Raw genomic sequence first — 19,353 nt, forward strand, 5'->3', positions numbered from 1 at the left:
ATCGCGACTGGTGAAGTGTACGAGAGCAAAAAGTCTGCGTTGCAGATACGATAGAAGGCAGACCTCAGGAGTACGGTACGGTACGACTTGCGCGAGAGAAAAGCTCTTCTACTGTTGCGTCAGGAGCGCGACGAGGTCACAAGATGCTGAGTGATCTGCAGCGGCGAAAGCCAACCAGACCGTCTAACAGATGGCCGTCAGTACTAGACAATGTCGAGAAAGTGCACGAGAATGAAAGCGCCGATGCTGGCTGCTGTTGCCTTGATGGGCGTCGTCGTCGTTGATGCTGTGTCTGATGGTCGTCGTGAGGTGACGATGATGGAGTGATGAAGAGGGAAGAAAAGGTGATGCGAGGAGTATGACAGGTGGAGCACGTGTTGAGAGCCGCGGTTGGCCAGAGGCAGCCTTCGTTCGCCCACTTGCCGTGGTTTCTCCGAAACGGCACCTGAGGCAGCCGAAGTGTGAAAATCTTGCAGTTTGTTTGAGGTGGGGGGAATGGTCACGTGAATTATAGACGGGCTGTTACTCAAAGGGTAGTTGCGCCGTATATCCGCGTTGATGCCGAGAGACGCCTCTTTTGGCGATCGATCCAGCACTGACTAACAGATCAACAACAACAACGACAAACTACGGCCCTGCAAAGGGGAAGGCAATCCCGTCAAAGCGCGAATTTCGGCCGAGCCTGCCTACAAGGTAAAGACAAGAGAGAAGTGCGTTGTTTTAATAGCGCTCGGTCATCAGTCACCGAAGAGAAAAGAGCCAAGGATGTCCTTGACGGGCTGGGCGGCCTGGGCCACAAGGCGCCCCGTGAGACGCATGGCTGATAATTAATAATGGAATCGCACAGGACAGGGCCCACGATACACGACGAGCGTCTGTTGGAGACTGGCAAGCGCGGAGGCAACAAGTAAAAGCCAATTGATTACCGAGTTCAGGGAGGTTGGAGGAATAGCCGACAATGACGACTTATCTGCGACTGCGAGACTGCCGAGCTGACCGGGTGATCGGAGACCCTGTCCTGGAACCAGTGCCTGTCGACAATCAGGGCACGACATTTTCAGATCGGATTGGGGGAACGTCTGTCTCTTTTAGACCACGGCAGCTAGGACAATCGGAGAACGTGAGGGGCAATCGAGAGCTCGCTTCTCCTCACGGTCAGCCAGCTACGCTGGATGGGATCGCTGTCCGGATGGAGGGGACTTCGGCACTCCGAGCCAGCGCCGCAGGGCCCTTCGGAGGCCCGGCGGCGGCAATGGGGTACGGGAGATCCGGACGCCCTCCACTCCAAGATTGTCCACACAGCGTGCTTGGCTGCTTGCTATGGGCCCGCCGCTGGGGGCCATGGAGGGCGGGATTGGCCAGCCATTCGACGAGCTCCGTCACGTCCACGCTGCTTCCCTGCGACGTTAGCAGGAACCCATCTGACGTCAAAGCCAAACCGCGACGCTACGTCGCAGCAGGACGACATGTGGCCGAGGTCCCCCGAAGCATGAACGAAGGAGAACATCTCCACTTCTTCGTTCGAAGGGGGCGGGCGGTGCTCTTATCAATTCTCGGTCTGCCAATGGAGCCCAGAGGCATAACCGAAAAATGATGGAGCAGGACGGGATGCCCTCCAGTGGTTGCTGCACCCCGGGCGCAAACAGGATGTACCGGTACGGCGCAGTTGGGTACTATAGGTTGTCATGATGGAGTCGCGAGGGCAACGCAACGGGGGGACCTGGTTAGCAAGATCTTGAATGCACCGTCACGTTTCTTCTTCTGCCCCGGTGAGTCTCGCTACGGCAAGCTCCTAAGCTGCACTACGTAGGATTACGTAGGATGAAATGCTCACCTTTTTTTCTGGGAGAGCACATGAACACCCTCCTGTTCCTCAGGGCTGCAGCCGCAAGCCCTCGAGATCCAGCCCTCCTCCCTCTCCCTTTGCCGACAGGCCAACACACACACAAACCCCAGACGGGAAACTGCTGGAAAGCTGTTGGGGCCGCGTCTCGGTCACTTGGGGGACGGCGTCGAATTGGAGGAGGCGTCGAGGGGCAGACCAGATGGATTGGACGGAAATTTTGGGGCTTGCAGGTTGGGGGTGGTGCAGCAGCCGCGGCAATAATCCTTGACTGAGGACTGTGCAACCTCACTAAAAAAAAAACAGAGACAGCAAGGAGGGCAGGTGGACATGTAGGTCCGGGACAGAGAGGTCAGGAAAAGTCGGTAGCAATTGATGACGGAATGGGGAGCTAGGCACGTCAGAGGAGGGAGGTCTGTATGGCTCGGTAACAACCTAGCGAAACGAGGGATTGGATGCCATCATGGATCGGATTGGATTGAACTGGGCTGGGCGCAAATTCTCCTACGTACAACGAAACGATACAAGATACATTTCCTCATCTGGTACTCTGTCAAGGTGTCCCCGCGAAGGCCAGTTCCGCAACCCATGCCCTGGATGGCCTTGGAGGGCACTCACTGGCTGCCCCCAGAAACCCCCCCTTGCAAATCGGCTGCAGCATGACCAAAGAAAAGAGGCAGCCCTGAGGCCCAGTGGCAGAGGGAAGAAAAAAAAATTGCCTAGACCCCTGTAGCATGCCCGTCCCTGGGAGAAACCTGCAATTCCCGCCCCGCAAGTCCCGTTACCTGGCGCTCCACGCTGCGCTGCTGAGCTCCGCTCCACGGGGCCTTGGCTGTCTCCATGCTTCACGGGCCCCGTCCCCCCGGCCCCCGAGGTAGGTTGAGAGGAGGAGGAGGCGTTGAGAGGGTCACGGGCAGCCAAGTACTGTACGTAGGTGTGCTGTAGGTGTAGGTGTATGGATCAATGGTAATGTCTTCGGCCGGGGCGGGACATGCCTGAACCAAAAAAGCAGGTATTTTTTTTCTCCTCGGGCTCCCTTCCAGGTCGAACCTGCGCCTTTTTATTAACCTCGTCCTCCCCTTAAACCTTTTCTCCCCTCCTCTCATATACCGTCCTCTTCCTCTCCCGGCACCTCCGCCACTTGATCTGTTCCTCTTCTTTGCATCATCACATCCTCTCACAATGGCTTCTGTTACCCGTCTCAGCAACGCTGCCCTGCGGGCTACCCTCCGCTCCTCTCCCGTCAATGGCTCTGCCTTCAACGCTGTGCGATGCTACTCTGCCAAGACCCAGGTAAGCTTGCTGTCCCTGAGCCCAATGGCTCTGTGTATGTGTGCGCAGCAGACGCTGACAGTGATCCCTCATAGACCCTGAAGGAGCGATTTGCCGAGCTGCTGCCCGAGAAGATTGAGCAGGTCAAGGCCCTCCGAAAGTCAGTCGCATTCCCCTCCCTCGGCTTATTGTTGGCCGACGCTCGGCCATGTTCGGAGCTTGAAGCACGGGCATGTGCTTTCATCGCCGGCATAGCATGTGAGCAACAAAAATATTGAGCATCCAAGCTGACATGCATGTACAGGGAGCATGGCTCCAAGGTCGTCGACAAGGTCACCCTCGACCAGGTCTACGGTGGTGCCCGTGGCATCAAGGCCCTCGTCTGGGAGGGTTCCGTCCTCGACGCTGAGGAGGGTATCCGATTCCGTGGCAAGACCATCCCCGAGTGCCAGGAGGTTCTCCCCAAGGCTCCCGGTGGCAAGGAGCCTCTTCCTGAGGGTGAGTAGACATGTGTTGCGTATGTGCGCGTGCCATTGTGTGCTAACGTCGAACCCTTCAGGTCTCTTCTGGCTTCTCCTGACCGGCGAGGTCCCCACCGAGCAGCAGGTTCGCGACCTCTCCGCTGAGTGGGCTGCCCGCTCCGACCTCCCCAAGTTCGTCGAGGAGCTCATCGACCACTGCCCGACCGACCTCCACCCCATGGCCCAGTTCTCTCTGGCCGTGACCGCTCTCGAGCACACCTCCAGCTTCGCCAAGGCCTACGCCAAGGGTATCAACAAGAAGGAGTACTGGGGCTACACCTTTGAGGACTCCATGGACCTCATTGCTAAGCTCCCCAACATTGCTTCGCGCATCTACCAGAACGTCTTCAAGGGTGGCAAGGTCGCTCCCATCCAGAAGGACAAGGACTACTCTTTCAACTTTGCTAACCAGCTCGGCTTCGGCGACAACGCTGACTTTGTTGAGCTCATGCGTCTGTACCTGACCATCCACACTGACCACGAGGGTGGCAACGTCTCTGCCCACACCACCCACCTCGTCGGCAGCGCTCTCAGCTCTCCCTTCCTCTCCCTGGCTGCCGGTCTCAACGGTCTTGCCGGTCCCCTGCACGGCCTGGCCAACCAGGAGGTGCTCAACTGGCTTACCGAGATGAAGAAGTCGATTGGCGACGACCTCAGCGACAAGGCCATCACCGACTACCTCTGGTCCACCCTCAACGCCGGCCGTGTCGTTCCCGGCTACGGCCACGCCGTCCTCCGCAAGACTGACCCCCGCTACACCGCTCAGCGCACCTTTGCCCAGCAGAAGATGCCCGACGATCCCATGTTCAAGCTCGTCAGCCAGGTCTACAAGATCGCCCCCAAGGTCCTCACCGAGCACGGCAAGACCAAGAACCCCTACCCCAACGTCGACGCCCACTCTGGTGTCCTCCTCCAGTACTACGGTCTCACCGAGGCCAACTACTACACCGTCCTCTTCGGTGTGTCGCGCGCCATTGGTGTCCTTCCCCAGCTCATCATCGACCGCGCCTTCGGTGCTCCCATTGAGCGACCCAAGTCTTTCTCCACTGAGAAGTGGATCGAGCTCGTCAAGAAGCTGTAAGGGGATAAAAGCAAAAGGGGAAAAGGACGAGGACGGCATGTTGTGGAATACGAGGAGGACAGCCAGGAGATGGGCAGAATGGATTGCCAACTCGGTGGCACTTGTACAATACAACGGGACTGTTTTCGTTTGGTAATGAGAAGTCGTCGCAGGAGCGGCGATTGAAATGAAATGATTTCCAGCTTTACTCTCTGTCTACATTGTCATGACCGTGAAGAATGAATCCATACAAGGCCTTGTGAAGTATGAATTACTGAATTCGAATTTACTATATCATGGCCGTTGATGCAAAACGGATTGTGTGCCGATCACTTACCATCCCGCGATGGCATCCGCCATGTCTTTAAATTTTGACTCGTGCGCAGGCGTTGACCCCAAAGCTTCAATTCAACGGTACCTGAGCCATCGGTGCTAGGATCAAGCCAAGCGCAAGTACCGTGAAGTGAGAGCTCGCGCACAGGCCTTTCTTTGGCCCCAAAAGCTTCCCCTCCAAAAGAGCGAAAAAGGGCCCTTGTCGCAAACAGAAACAAGAAAAAAAAACAACGTGGGCTCGGTGAGAGATTGCACCGATGGAATCCGGGGGTGGTTCAGGGGGGGTTGCTCAACACTCAGCAGTTGGGCACAGAAAGGTGGAGGGGCGTTGAGGGGACGAGGGTCCTAATTCGATGGATGGGCTCAGCTCCTGGCAGGGGGGGTAGAGAGAAGCTGTTTGTTGTGTTGGATTTTTCGAGGCGGTGGCTGAGGTTGATACCTAAAGAGGTAATTGAAGGATGGAAGAGGCTGGCTTCTCCTTTTTTTGGTGGTTCCGTAATGATTGAGGTGACTGACGTTGGATTGACAGAGGCTGAAGGTTTGTGTGTGTCTATTCCTGGCTGAGGTCAGGCTTAGAAGTAACTCGGATCAGCAACTGTCATCAAAGGAACAGACAGTCACAAGTAAAAAGGAATAGCAAGTCTAGAACGGCCATGAAGCTTCTGGGGAGCATGAGAGACCAAGACCTCCGCTGTCACAAGCCATTTTTCGCATCATGTCGGCATCTATCCAATCCCTCCTGTCGGTAACTGATGGATCTTGCACCACACGCACCCACCCCCGGATTTCACATGGGCTGATGATTCGAGATGGATCTTATCTCACCCGAAATCTCGGCTTCCATCCATCTCAACCTACTGTACGCCAAATGTTTACTCAGATAGAGGTCAGCCAGTATTTGCCTCTTTGGGGTATAAGGTTCAACATCCCCTGAGATGGAAATCTACTCCCATTTTTATCCTGTAAACCAATTCATCTCGTGTTGAACAGTATCGACAAGTAAATCGTGCCAAGCAAGGTTTCCCCTGTGCAAAAGAACAGAGCAACAACACCAGAAACAAAAAAGACACGTGCAAATCCCTTGAATCGTATCCCCCTCCCCCTTCAACCCGGGTTTTCGCGTGTCCTCCAACCTCGGTCTTCCCTCCGCAGTTCTGTCTCTGCGCCCCCCCTCCCCCCTCGGATCCTCAACGCCTCCGTACTCGGGCACCCATCCCGATCGCAGTGTTCCCCCAAGCATTATTTTTTTGTACTAGCTAGGTGTGTTGCACAGGTAGCTCATCACTTTTTTTGCTTCAACTTGCTTCTTTGCTTTGTATTGTCGCTGTCTGACTCAGCACATTTTATCCCTCCCACGGTCACTCACTGCCCATTGGCCTTCCCCCCCCCCACCCTGGCAAGTTTCCACGCACGCCTCTAGCTTCCCACCCTCCGCTCCTCTTTCTCTCTCCTACATACTTTTCCTCCTCCATCTAACACCTTTTTTTTGCGAAGAAGCTCCCTTTTCCCTTGGTCAGGGCCCTCATTCTGCGACACATCCCAAAGTCATGGCTGCCATCCGTACCGACCTTCCCGGCCCCATTGGGGACAAGAAGCTGGAGAAGAAGCCCATCAAGTTCTCCAACTTGCTGCTGGGCGCCGGCCTCAACATGTTCGAGGTGACCACCCTGGGTCAGCCTCTCGAGGTCGTCAAGACTACCATGGCTGCCAACCGAGGTGACGGCATGGCCAAGGCTTTGGGACGCGTCTGGTCCCGCGGTGGTCCTCTGGGCTGTAAGTCGATCATCTCCTTTCTCCTGGCTGCTTGTTCGCTAACCCCCTCCGAGTCTACCAAGGTCTCATCCCCTGGGCCTGGATCGAAGCTTCCACCAAGGGCGCCGTCCTTCTCTTCGTCGCCTCCGAGGCCGAGTACTACGCCCGCGTCGCTGGCGCCTCCGAGTTTGGCGGTGGCATCCTCGGTGGCATCACCGGTGGTGTCGCTCAGGCCTATGCCACCATGGGCTTCTGCACCTGCATGAAGACGGTCGAGATTACCAAGCACAAGATCGCCGCCACCGGTGTCAAGCCCCCCTCCACCTGGCAGACCTTTGGCGACATCTACCGCAAGGAGGGTATCCGTGGCATCAACAAGGGTGTCAACGCCGTCGCCATCCGCCAGATGACCAACTGGGGTAGCCGCTTCGGTCTGAGCCGTCTCGCCGAGGGCTGGATCCGCTCCGCCACTGGCAAGAAGGAGGGTGAGAAGCTCTCTGCTGGCGAAAAGGTCATTGCCAGCGCCGTCGGTGGTGGTCTCAGCGCCTGGAACCAGCCCATCGAGGTCATCCGCGTTGAGATGCAGAGCAAGAAGGAGGACCCCAACCGTCCCAAGAAGATGACGGTTGGCAACACTTTCAAGTACATCTACGAGACCAACGGTGTCCGCGGTCTCTACCGTGGTATTACCCCCCGTATCTCTCTGGGTATCTGGCAGACGGTCTGCATGGTCGCGTTTGGTGACATGTGAGTTTCCCCGCAGCCAATCAAGTCGGCTATATACTAATCCAACTTAACCATAGGGCCAAGGCTTATGTCGAGAAGCTGACCGGCGATGCGGTTACTGCTAAGCATTAGAAGGCGTTAGGGGAGTGTTATAACATGGCTCAAAGGGGGTTTATATATGGGTCGTCAGTTCTATATGGTTTTGGATTTGGGTTCATGTAACGAGTGATGCGAGTCGGTCATGTCCTGTATCAGGGAGACGCGCGTATGCTGTATGCTTTTACTGTGTGATCTCTAGCTGTAGACGAGCTCTCAGCCCTGTGGGTTGGTCAAAATAGACGGAAAACATGTGCGCATCTTGTCGATAGCGTTTCACTCGCAGTCAAATTGGGGTAGCTTCGGTAGCTCCCGACGTATGCAAGAGCTGTAGTGGTAGCATACCATTTGCGACGTGCATGCTCATGGCTGTTTCAGCCATACTGTTGTCATTGCTTTCATCCTCTCTCATTGAATGCGTCGACCAGAACCTACGAGTCATCTCAAGCTCATTACACGCTGACCTGACAAACGGAGGCTATTCTGGCCTCCGGAGCGAGGTCGGAAGCTCAGCCGCGGCTGTCGGGCCGCCCCGGGATGATCAAGGGCGAGGTCGGAGATCTATTGACGCAGGTTACCCGGTAGCCAGAGCTGATGGATCCAGGTTTCAAACATTCGTCGAAAAGGGCCTATGTGTGGGTTCTTTTCTCCATCCAGGGTGGGGGCCATCTATATCTCGCTATACTGTTCGCTAGCAACTCAGTTACGAAAAGGTTTACTAGAATTTACCAGCTTGATAGCCATAGATGTTTATTAGCAAGAGATAGTCATTACTACAAAGCGTTAACCGGCCACATTGTGCCGTGATATGTAATCCTAACATGAGGTGTCCTAAACACCAAGCGGCCCATCGGGCATCTCCTCATATCTAAACCCCCAATCCTCCTCGACAGTAAGCAACGCACCAGCCTTGACAAGCTCATCCATCTCCTCACTCGGCAGCTGGCCTATATCCAAATCTCGGCTTTGGTTCTGAGTGTGGACGGTTTGAAGGCGCTCGTTCGGGGGTCCTGGTTGCTTGACCCGGCGCACGGAGCGGCGCCGACCGCCGAGGCTAGCGGCTTCGCTGTCTTGCTGTTGGCGCTCAAAGTCGGCGAGGAGGGGTAGTGACGGGTCGCCGTCAAGGTGCGCATCGCGGCGAAAGAAGCCCGTCGAGGCATAATCAGGTCCCTGGACGGCGCCGATGACAGGGTTATTTGTTATTGAAAGCTGTTTGGTGTCGAGGTATGTGCGACGGGTGTATGTGCCGATGTCGCAGTCGGAGAAGTCGGAGTCGGACACGGCGTCGTCGTCCGAGTCGGCGCTGGGTGGGTCCGGCTCGGGGTGCGGGATGAGGGGTTTCGGTCGGCGGATTCGCCGATCGGTCCCGGGGAGGGTCATGAAGTGCGACTCTGGCGTGTCGCGCTCGTCCACCGAGAGGACAAAGATGCGGCCCGTCGCGTCTCCGATGGCGAGCTTGGAGTTATCTGGGGAGAATCCGCCGTAAGCGATCGGTCCGGGAGCCGTGAGGATATCTCGCACAAAGGGCTTTTTTCCCTTGCGAACGTTCCAGACCTTGATGACGCCGTCGCTGGATCCAGTGTAGAATCGATCCGGCGAGGAGCCCCATGCTGTGAACTTGACGCCGGTGTCCTCCTTTTCTCGGTCGCCGTAGTATTCCTCTATCGGCTTTCCATGCCGGAGAGTATGAATCGGCTTGTCGCCCTGGGCCGTGTCCCATACATATACCTTGCCATCTGTGCACGCAGCAGTAACATAGGCGTGAGCGACCGAGTTTGGCATGATGGTAAGCTCATTAATATCTGAGGCATAGCAGTCTAGTGCCTGGAACTGGCCATATCCTCCATCCGCGCGCTCCCTATCGCGCTGGAAGACATGCACCTGCGTCCGGATCTTGTGGCCAACCACATTCAGGCCCGTGGGCGTGGTGGCGATGATAAAGCGTTGCAGGTTCGGGTGCCATGCGACTTCAAAGACGTTTGCCGTTGAGGCTGTCATGACAGGGATGCGACGGCCTTCCTCGGCATTCCATAGTGTAATCTCTCCAGAGTTTCTCTTCTCTTCGGGAATGTCGTGATCGTCGCCACTGCGGCTACGAGGGGAGTATCCAACTAGAAGCAAATGCTGTGTCCCTGGTGCTCGTCCCCATTGCATGGTTGCTGGAAAGTAAGCCCACTTGTCAGAGCCATCAGCGTCAGTTCGTGAGCAAGAAAAGGTCTGGTAAGGGCTGTCGGCAATGTTGTTCTTGTTGACGGTGTAAACTCGTACCGCGTCCGTGGGCGAGTCTGCGGCTGTGGCTACGCGGCCGGATCCATCTTTTGCGGCAGCTACAAAGTTGACGTTGCCAGTGTGCTGCCATGTCGCAATGGCTTCCATGTCCTCGCCGTTTGGGTCAACCTTCCACACCTTGACCGTCTTGTCAAAGCTCGAAGTGTAGGCCAGATCATTAAGCTGGTCGTAATCCGACGACACGACTGACGAGTATAGCCATGGGTCCTGACTTCGGCGCATCGCCTCTGTAGAATTCTCTCCCTTCTCGACATGGGGCCGCGGTATTCGGTGATCGGGAAAAGCGCGCAGTGTGCCCTTGCTCGTAGAACAGAGGAGCAAGTTACCTGGCTTGTTGTATTGTTGGTTGTGTGTATCGGAATGCGCAGTGGTTCCGCAGAGGAAGCTGTTGTTGGAAACCCATGCGCCGGTCGTGATATCGCCCGCACAGTTGGTGAACTCGGCCACCACCTCGAATTCGTCCTCGCGCAATGTTTTGAACTCATTCTGAAAGTTGACGTATCTTCTCGTTCGGTGAAACCCCTTGTTTCCGTACAACTCGCGCGCTAAGAGCAGTGACGAAAGTTGGCTGGTTCGCTTCGTTTGGGCCTGTTGTTTGCTGGGTCCTTCACTTAATGATAACACTCGGAGGTCGTTAGGGGATGTCGCCTGTCCAGCCAGCAAGTCCGAGCAGAAGTTGCGAATGTCCTCGATAGACCTCCCCTTGATGCTGTTTCCGACCAATGTTGGGATGTTGTATTTCATACATCGTCGCGCGAGTGCTTCGTATGTCGCCGGGACGGGTATTGTTTCGTACACTGAAAGACATTTGGCGATTTCGGCGACCTCTTCGGCGGTGAAGTCGACATGGTAGGCGGTGGGTTGTGAGATGACCGTTCTATTAACCCTCACCGGCTTCTTTGTTCCCTCCTCGATGGCCTTGCGATCTGATGCTGTTCGATATGGGCGCGCGTCGAGTTGGTAGAATCGGTTCTTGGGTTTTGGCTCGCGCCGCTCTCGGGGCTTGTAGGGCGGCGATTCGAGGTTCTCAAATGGTGTTGAGGGTTTCGTAGGGGGTGTAGGCACAGCAAGAGGCTTCGGTATTGCGGTGCTTATTGTTGCTGGTTTTGTATTTGAAAGTGTGGGTTGATGGTGGTATTCCTTCAACTCGTTAGCCACCCTCTCTGTAGCCTCAACCTTTGTCACACCCACCCCCGTTGCCGCGAGCCTCTTAACGCAGTCGCGCGCCTGCGCCCCCAGCCAGGCCTCATCCTGCGGAAGAAGATAACCGCCTGTCTCGTCCCATCGCGTGCGAAAGAAGTTGCTCCCTGTGAGCTCGGTGAGCGTCTAGATAGACCCTTTGTTAGCAAACTCTAACCCACATGCCTTGACCGCGGCCTCTCTGTACCCCTATCGCAATGTCATTGACGCGGTAAACACTCGCTGACAGTGTCCCGATAGCTCTGCTGACGTGCGGTACGACCTGTTGGTTTAGACAGTCCTTGACGGGTCTCCAACGCGTCTCGCTGTGATCGACGCGACGGCGCTTTTGGGGTGGTTCGTCGCGGGGCGGCGGAATAGTGGTTAACAGCGGGAGCGGCACCACAGGCGGACGGCCGCCACCGTCGTTAAATGGCCTGGTAACAGTCGCTGTCAGCCCGAAACTCATTGGGAAAAAGCCTGACAGCTTGGATATGTAAAGAGGGCCAAGATAGATGGCGATTCAACGCGTTCCGAGAGGTAATAGCGGAAGCTGAGGGAGTTCACTTACCACATCGCCCCGTTTAGCGGAGGTTGCGAGGTTACCAGGCAGCTAGAGGGCCTAAGAACGGTGATTAGTGGGTATAGAAGGCGGAAAAACCTTAACCCGACTCATTAAAATGCTAATACTTATAAAATTTATCTAATACTAGCTTATAAGATCTTTTAAAGCTATTAGCAGTATATAACTATATTATAAGTAAAATATGCTATTTAGTAGTTATATAGTAAAGCCTGCCCCTTTAGCTGTATTTATAACTGTTTTTAAGAACAATAGCTTCAGGTCTGAATGGTCTTTTAAATATGAATTAATGAAAGATACACGGTCTCTAAGCAAATAGTTAAGCAGGCATTCCTCCAAATGCGAAGCCTGGCATTCCCATACGGATTCGTTGTCAATTGGAATCAGTCTAATGTGGTGGTAGTATTTCAGTCATATACAAGGTTAAGTCGCTAACTACCCCCTAACATACACACTATATCTTCAATGGACCTTTGACGCCAAAATAAATGTTTAAGCCCTCTACAACTTCCTATCTTACAGCTTGCTCTTGCCAGTGGACTCCTGAGCGTTGAGTTCCTCGTACAGGCGGTCCAGGTGGTCTCGGAAAGCCTTGGCCGTCTGAGGGCGCTTCAGCTTCAGCCTATTTTTGCTGTGTTAGCCAACCAGTAAACGTCATTTTTGGGGTAAAAAACTTACGTAGGAGTGAACAACCCGTTGTCGATAGTAAAGGGGTCAATCTCGAGGTGGACATTGCGCACTTTCTCAAAGCTATTAAACTTGTGCTTGCGACCAATGTCATCCAGGAGCTTGAGGAACTTGGCCTTCACCTTGGGGTTGTTGGCCGCCTCCCGGAGAGCTGCAACCTCGCTGGGGGAGATAGTCTCCTGCAGGATCTTGCTGGCGAACGGTGCAAAGTTCTCCACGTCGATGCCAAAGATTCCGACCAGAGACGACTGGGTGCCGTCGCCGTGGACGTAGGCCATGGTGATGAGGTTGGTGCTGCCCATGTAGACGTTTTCGATGCGCTCGGGGGAGATGTACTCGCCTTGGGCCAGCTTCAGCACGTTCTTCTTACGGTCGATGATCTTGAAGCGGCCCATCTTATCGACCTCGGCGATATCACCGCTGTGGAACCATCCGTCGGGATCGAGGGTCTTGGTGGTCTCCTCCTCATTCTTGTAATACTCGCGGAAGATGACGGGTCCGCGTAGCAGGAGCTCACCGCGAGGGTTGGGCTTGTCATCCACTGTGTAATCAAACTCTGGCACCGACTCGAGGCAAACTTCAACGCAGCACATGGGGCCACCGATGTTGCCGAGGGTAAAGTCGCCTCGTGCCTGGATGGTTCCGACGGCATATGTCTCCGTCATGCCGAATCCCTGGGCAAAGTGGTTGCCAAAGGCAGCGCGGAGGAACTCCTGGACATCCGGGTCGAGCTGGGCGCTGCCGCTGACCATGCTGTGGACCTTTTGGAGGCCAACAGCGGCCTTGACCTTGGGCGTCCAGATTCTATCGTACAGGAAGTGTGAGTTGGAGGCCTTGCCCGGTGCAGCTCGCATGTTGGCCTTCTTGGTGTTGATGACACGCCGAGACAGGGCGCCTCGGACGCCGTCCGCCTCAATGGTGGCGGTTCGAATAGCCGAGTTGAAGCGGTTGAAGAGTCGTGGTACAGAAATGAAGCCAGTGGGCTGGAGAATCTTCATATCGTCAACCAGACCAAGAATATCGCCTCGGAAAAAGCCAACGGCTGAGCCTTCAGCAAAGGCGATCTGATCGATGAGACGGCCGTAGATATGCGCAAGAGGCAGATACGACATGTGAACGTCCTTGGGACCTGGACCAACGTTTCCGTTGGTTCTTCCACCCGCAATAGCAGCCACGGCATTCTTGTGGGTGATCAAAACACCCTTGGGGTTGCCAGTGGTGCCAGAGGTGTAATTGATGGTGCACACGTCATCGGGGACCGGGCCTCGAGGCGCAAGTCCAGACCTCGCACCAATCTCCTCAACCTGAGCCATGGAGAAAATCTGGATACCATGATGAGAGGCGATTTCGTTGAGAACCGCAGCCTTGGTGTGGGAAGCCAGCTCGCCATGGTCCAGAGGGTCCAGAGACACGATGAGCTTCAGGCCGGGTAGGCGAGGCGACATCTTGAGGAGGACGGGGATATGAGGCAGGGAGCAGACAACACAGGCGACTTCGGCATGGTTGATGATGTACTCGGTTGTGTCAGGGCCGAGTGTCTCATAGAGGGAGACGGAGTAGAGAGACTGAGAAACAAGGCCGAGGTCTACCAAGACATGTCAGACTTCACACTTACACGCGCATGACGGCCCGTGTCGCGGAGCTCGAGGGGGGAGGTCTTACCAGTTATCTGCCACTCAGCGCGGTTCTGCGACCACAGTGCCACGCCGTACTTGTCGGCCGGGTAGTTGATGGCCTTGTGGATCTCGACAATGCCGGCGCCAAAGTTCTTCCTCCGGGCGTCAACCTGGGCGTAGCTGAGCCAGTCGTACTTGTCCTCCCACTTCTGAGAAGCTGGGTTCCAGTGACGGGTACCGAGACAGTTGGCATTGGGCCACTTCCGGGCGCTCCTCTCAAAGACGTCGTGTGTCGAGTGCACCTCGGGCTCTAGCGTGGTGATGAGAGGTCCGTCGCGGACGGCCCAGTGCCGGTAGACGGGGGATCGGTTGGGCCGCTCGGAGCCGGGGATCGGAAGTCCGTAGGGGGAGCCCGGGGGCGGAGGAGTCGAGAGCTTCTTGTACAAGGCGGCATAGTCCTTTTCTGTCTGAGGCGCCATGGTCGCGAGGGCGAGTCGTCGACGGGTCGACGCTGGAGAATGGATCGGAGGAAGCGGCCCGGGAAGGCGAGGCGAGACAAGACAAGACACGGAGCCGATGGGAGAGTCTGGGGACGCGGGGAAGGAGCTTGGATCTTGGGTCTTTTTACTTGGAGGAAGCAAAAAGGACAATGGCGATGATGCCTTGGGAGAAGGGTCTACTGTCGTGGACGGCCCAGACAAGCAAAGCAAGGGATGAGAGAGAGGCACGGAGAGAAATAACAAGAGAGAAACAGACGACGGCGACTGGATCGGAGGGGATTGGGTTTTTGAGCAGCTCTACTGTCCGGTACTGGTACTAATGGACACCCAAGCCCCCGACGACGCCATCGGCTTCCAAGGTTCCAACGTCAAGCTTGGGGAGGAGGGACCGAGGCGCCGCACCTTTAAACCCCATGTGCCTCGGCAGCCCCAGATTTTTTTCTCCATCCATCTCTCGACTGGGGGACTGGGGCACCGCCGGGCCTCTGCATGGCCCCGAAGCATGGGGAAATTGGCCTCGCTGTGAGTGGCTGGTTCGGTCTGGTTTGTCGCGAACAGGACAATAAACCGTCGCCGCATGGGCGGAGGGAAGGAAAAGGACTCGGGCATGACCTTATTCAGAGATTTGAGCCGAGGCCATGACCTGGAGATGGCAAGATGGGCGCCGGACTGAATCGCCCTAGACGACTTGGCGAGGGTCCATGTTATGGAGAGAATGCGGGGGTGGTTGCCATGAGATTGCCATTGCCATGACCATGACCGCAGAGCGCTGTATGTATCCCGTGTCAAGTCTCACTGCAGCCTGCTGTTGAGTCCCTCAACGACATTTGGAGCGCGCAGTATCACCCTTCTTTCAGCTTGTCAGCACTTGCGCACGCTGTGGACGCAGTGGCTTTTGTGCAGAAGAAAAACACAGGCGACTGAGGATGCCCGCCCAGAAACAGAGATATTGGTGAATGAATTACATGGGGTCGTACAACACATGCTGTGGCACATGCGCACCGTCAGCACTCTGTTGCTCCCCATCCCCCCGAGTCGGTCGTAACGGACGCTAGGGAGGCTGCAAGACCAAGAAAGTGGAGTTGATGCCTCCGTCTTCTGTCCAAACAGAAGATGGTTCATTGTCTTAAAGAGTCTGGCGCGTCCCCCTTCTCTGACCCTTGAGAGAAGGCATGTCGGGTCTTGTTCGGTTTCATGTGAATTTCTTCCTTTCCCCAATATCTCTTGGTTATTCAATGTGGCTGAGCACTTCTTGTCAAGTTCATCTGATGGCTTGGCTTCCTCGTGATCCCATCCATCTCGACAATCTGTCTGGTTTTAACTGGCTGTCGCTACATGCCCTTGTCCATCTCCCCCAGCTTTCACGGCCTCGTCTCCTCTTTTTTCTTTTCTTGTCTGGTTCATGACATGATCCTTCGTCTCCCCAGAATCTTACCACAAGCCAATCGCGTATCCTTCGGCAACGGAATCCATGCCTCTGTCTTGTCCAACATCATGATGGACTATGCGCTCAAGGAGGGAATCTTCTAGGACGGCCACGTTGTTCAATATTGTTGATTAACTCGAGACACGATATCGTTGGCCGACTACGGATATGCGGTTCACAAAGTTTGTGATTAGCCTGTCACCAGATGAAAGGGCCGTTGCTCATACTCAAGCTTTGGGACTACGACGTCACCTCTTCAACGCAGACGGGAGGCACAAATTCTGACCTGCCAGGTCACGCTTTTCTTGCTTCCCTTCCTGAGTCGAGTCGCGCTCAGGCACGTGAGACGCTGCCTGCACGTGCTGGCATTCCCGGCCCTCTCACGGACACTCACAGCATGCCAAGCGGCTGCTGATGCGGATCATCATCGCAATCTCGCCAGCTATGTATGTCTGTCTTCGAAGAACCAACAGCCGAAGACACGGCTGCCGATGTTACATCTCAACTTCCAACTCCCGTTCTTCACTCGAGAGGCCTGTAGGCATGTCGCAAACATTATTGGCCGAGTGGCCCGTCTTATTTGGCCAGCATCTCTAGGGCTGGATGATCAGCAGCAGTAGTGCCGGTCGCAACCAGGCTCTAAGCCTGGCCCGGCCGCTGTGACTGCATTCCCGTCACATTCTGTTTGAGCCTCCGTCCGGTCATCTCCCAGCTCATATCACGGGCTCCCACGCCTTTCAACCACGAACGGTATGCGAAGCTACAGAGGATCTACGAGATCTGCAGCAAACCGTCTCACAGCGCTGGCACGCCCGTCGACGGCCTGGCTGGTTGGTTGGGAAATCCTACGAATCCGACTGGGCCGCGCGAGGTAGGGATCCCCTTGTGGCCAGTCGCTCTACCTGAGTGAGTTGCTCAGCATTGACAGAAAAGGGTTGTTGGTCCTGATGCGGGTTCGCATGAGCGCATTGATGATGCCCCTGGATGCCGTCTTGGGTCCTGAGCACGGTTTTTGGCATTTGCCGATGGGATGGGTGATGGGTATGGGTGATGCCCAAGAGCGTCACCTCGATAAGGGGACCCTCGCATTAAAAAGAGGACCTGCCCCTAGAAACAAGGTCGTTTCACATTGACGTGCCCCGTCTCAGCGTTGCCTCGGCGGGTCAGAAAACACGACTCAAGACGGCGCTGTTTGTCGTTGCAGTACTATGCGCCCCTCTGGTGATACCCGGAAAAGGACATTTTTAATGCCACCATCCTGCTTGTTTCCGATCGACGTTTCCTTCGGCACCTAAAAAAAGGTCTTTTTTCTCTCTCTCTCTCTTTTACTCCCTTTTCCCTTTTAGTGGCCCCTTGCGGTTCCCTGACGGGTCCACGGTCTCTCTCGGAGCATCTCCCTTGGATCGCCCGCGGACCCCACATCGCCCGAGAGATGTCTCGTCAGCCGGTCTGGTTTATATAGATTCCCACGTTGCCGTCGTTCTTGGGTCCTTCTCCCTCCTTCTGGGCGAAAGTCTGTTCGATATTCTTGTCGGAAACTTGTCCATCTTTTTTTTTTCTTTCTTGGAGAGATTCCCTCGTGTGTCTTATTAGTCCTCGCCTCGTCTCGGCCATCCCGCCCCTGCGCTGCCGAGAGTTTATTTCATCATGGGTCGAGTCGTCCTCACATCTCTGCGAGTTTTGCAGCTGGCCTTGTCTTTAGCCAGCATCAGTCTTAGCAGCTATGGTGCGTTGAGAGAGTCAAATGGCCGCATTTGAGAACACGGAGTTTTTGATCAAGAGTTGAGCCGAGCTGAGTTCTTGGCGTCAAGACTCGATGGGCCCTTATTGAGCGAGATCTGGTGTGACTAACCTATTCCGTGTGCAGTTATCAACTGGTTTATGAGCAACAAGAAGTCCATACCATCGCCCTTCAACTACCTCCTCGTATCATCGATCCTCTCGGTATTCTCGCTCGTGTACCTGGAACTGGTGCCTCGTTTCGCACCTCGCTTCTCACAACAATACGTCGCCATCGGGGTCGAATCCGTCAACGCCGCTTTATACTTTGCTGGTTTCATTGCGATCGCCATCTACATCGGGTCGCTGATCTTTTGCGAGGGAGCCGTCTGCTCTTCCGGCCGGGCCGACGCCGTGGTTGCCGCAGGCCAGTTCACGACGTGGATCGCCACGACAATCCTCATGGCCAAGGACATGTTTAAAAGGGGCTTTGAGCAACCCAAGTACGCCGACAACAGCCGGGAAATGGGACAAGTTTGAAGAGGCCTAAAATATCAAAGTTAGGGCCAAATTACAACATTTAAGACGTGGAGCGATGTCCGACCTCGGAATTTATTCAGCCGAATGCCAGTCGGTCACTCAGCTTCGGATGCTTTCGATACAACATGGGAAATGCGTAAAGGACGGAAGATGGGATTCATGACAGGCGTTCAGGCATTGATTGATTTGTAAGGAGATAGACGGCGCCATTCCGGTATGGCCTCTCCAAATTGTTAAAGGTGTATCGGCAAGGACAATACCTTCTGGAGTTCTTGTTTTTTCCCCCTCATGGAGGGGGCGGTGGTGGCGGCACCAGGCGTTTTTTTGGTAGCTCATAGCATGGCTGAATAGCTAGAATCGTCCGAGAGAGGAAGCTGGCAACCTTTTTGGGAGCTGAAGAGCAGCCGGGCTGGCTCGTTTTCAATGGACCTTGGATTATTGTCGAATTATCGCAATCACGACACATACATCATGTCGAGTTCCAGACCGAGGAGCGCCCGGGGGGGTGAGGTGAGGTGAGGCTCGTGCGTATGCCAGAATCGAAAGAGGACGAGGGTTCGTAGTCGTACGAGGGAGGTTCTCAATTTAAGAACTCACAGCCTATTGGGCTTAGTCGTGTTGTCGCCCAGGGTGGTGTCCCCGACAGCTCCGGTTCGCGGTGTCGACGCCTCAATGTCTTGGAACGAGTTTGTGTCTGTTGATGGTGGGGGACAAGAGCGGGATGGCAGCATGGAAGCCAATTGCACCATCCTGCGGTGGCATTGGGTAATGCTGCAGGTCGATGTAAGAGCTGGGGATGATCTCGTTGTGCCATGGGGGAGGTTTATTTGCCCATCCATCCATCCATCCATCATGATCCTTTCCATACCGAGACATTGGACGAGCCATGTACGTGCACTGAGTGAGAGTATCGTATCTGTACCTCTTGCTTTCCTTGTAGAATGCAACCCTCGAGTTGCCGCTTTGGGAGCTTGTCATCCCGCTTCTGTGCCCCTCGTTCTTCAACTTTCAATGTTCCCTCGGTCAACTTGTCACTTGCCCCGCACTTGGATCGACATGATGGAGTTGAAAGCCCACATGCCACATGCCCGACAACGGAAGCACAAGAAGTCTCGATATTATTGAAACGTAAGATGTCCGATTAAACTCGAGTAACCAAGCACACGGCGCAGCAAGTAAACGGCCCTCGGTCCGGCCGTCGGAATTGCACC

At 55.1% G+C, this 19,353-nt stretch overlaps 4 protein-coding genes across 4 annotated transcripts; 3 read left to right on the forward strand and 1 right to left on the reverse strand.

Moving 5' to 3' along the window:
- Positions 1-3,025: 3,025 nt before the first annotated feature.
- Positions 3,026-4,717, forward strand: MRS44_000413 (uncharacterized protein; the record flags this gene model as incomplete). Its single annotated transcript, XM_046272897.2, has 4 exons — positions 3,026-3,136; positions 3,211-3,275; positions 3,420-3,613; positions 3,675-4,717. The coding sequence occupies 4 exons, from the start codon at positions 3,026-3,028 to the stop codon at positions 4,715-4,717; spliced, it is 1,413 nt and encodes a 470-aa protein (XP_046129459.1).
- Positions 4,718-6,576: 1,859 nt separating this feature from the next.
- MRS44_000414 (uncharacterized protein) lies at positions 6,577-7,639 on the forward strand (the record flags this gene model as incomplete). Its single annotated transcript, XM_046272034.2, has 3 exons — positions 6,577-6,802; positions 6,856-7,528; positions 7,585-7,639. 3 exons carry the CDS (start codon positions 6,577-6,579, stop codon positions 7,637-7,639), a joined length of 954 nt encoding a protein of 317 aa, XP_046129458.1.
- Positions 7,640-8,434: 795 nt separating this feature from the next.
- Positions 8,435-14,436, reverse strand: MRS44_000415 (uncharacterized protein; the record flags this gene model as incomplete). Its single annotated transcript, XM_065624036.1, has 5 exons — positions 8,435-11,218; positions 11,280-11,508; positions 12,175-12,276; positions 12,333-13,906; positions 13,957-14,436. The coding sequence occupies 5 exons, from the start codon at positions 14,434-14,436 to the stop codon at positions 8,435-8,437; spliced, it is 5,169 nt and encodes a 1,722-aa protein (XP_065479760.1).
- Positions 14,437-17,530: 3,094 nt separating this feature from the next.
- Positions 17,531-18,142, forward strand: MRS44_000416 (uncharacterized protein; the record flags this gene model as incomplete). Its single annotated transcript, XM_046272010.2, has 2 exons — positions 17,531-17,609; positions 17,751-18,142. The coding sequence occupies 2 exons, from the start codon at positions 17,531-17,533 to the stop codon at positions 18,140-18,142; spliced, it is 471 nt and encodes a 156-aa protein (XP_046129456.1).
- Between the last annotated feature and the right edge of the window lie 1,211 nt (positions 18,143-19,353).

This window comes from Fusarium solani (assembly GCF_023522795.1).
Source record: "Fusarium solani strain SB1 chromosome Unknown bctg00000000, whole genome shotgun sequence".
Classification (NCBI taxonomy): Eukaryota; Fungi; Ascomycota; class Sordariomycetes; order Hypocreales; family Nectriaceae; genus Fusarium; species Fusarium solani.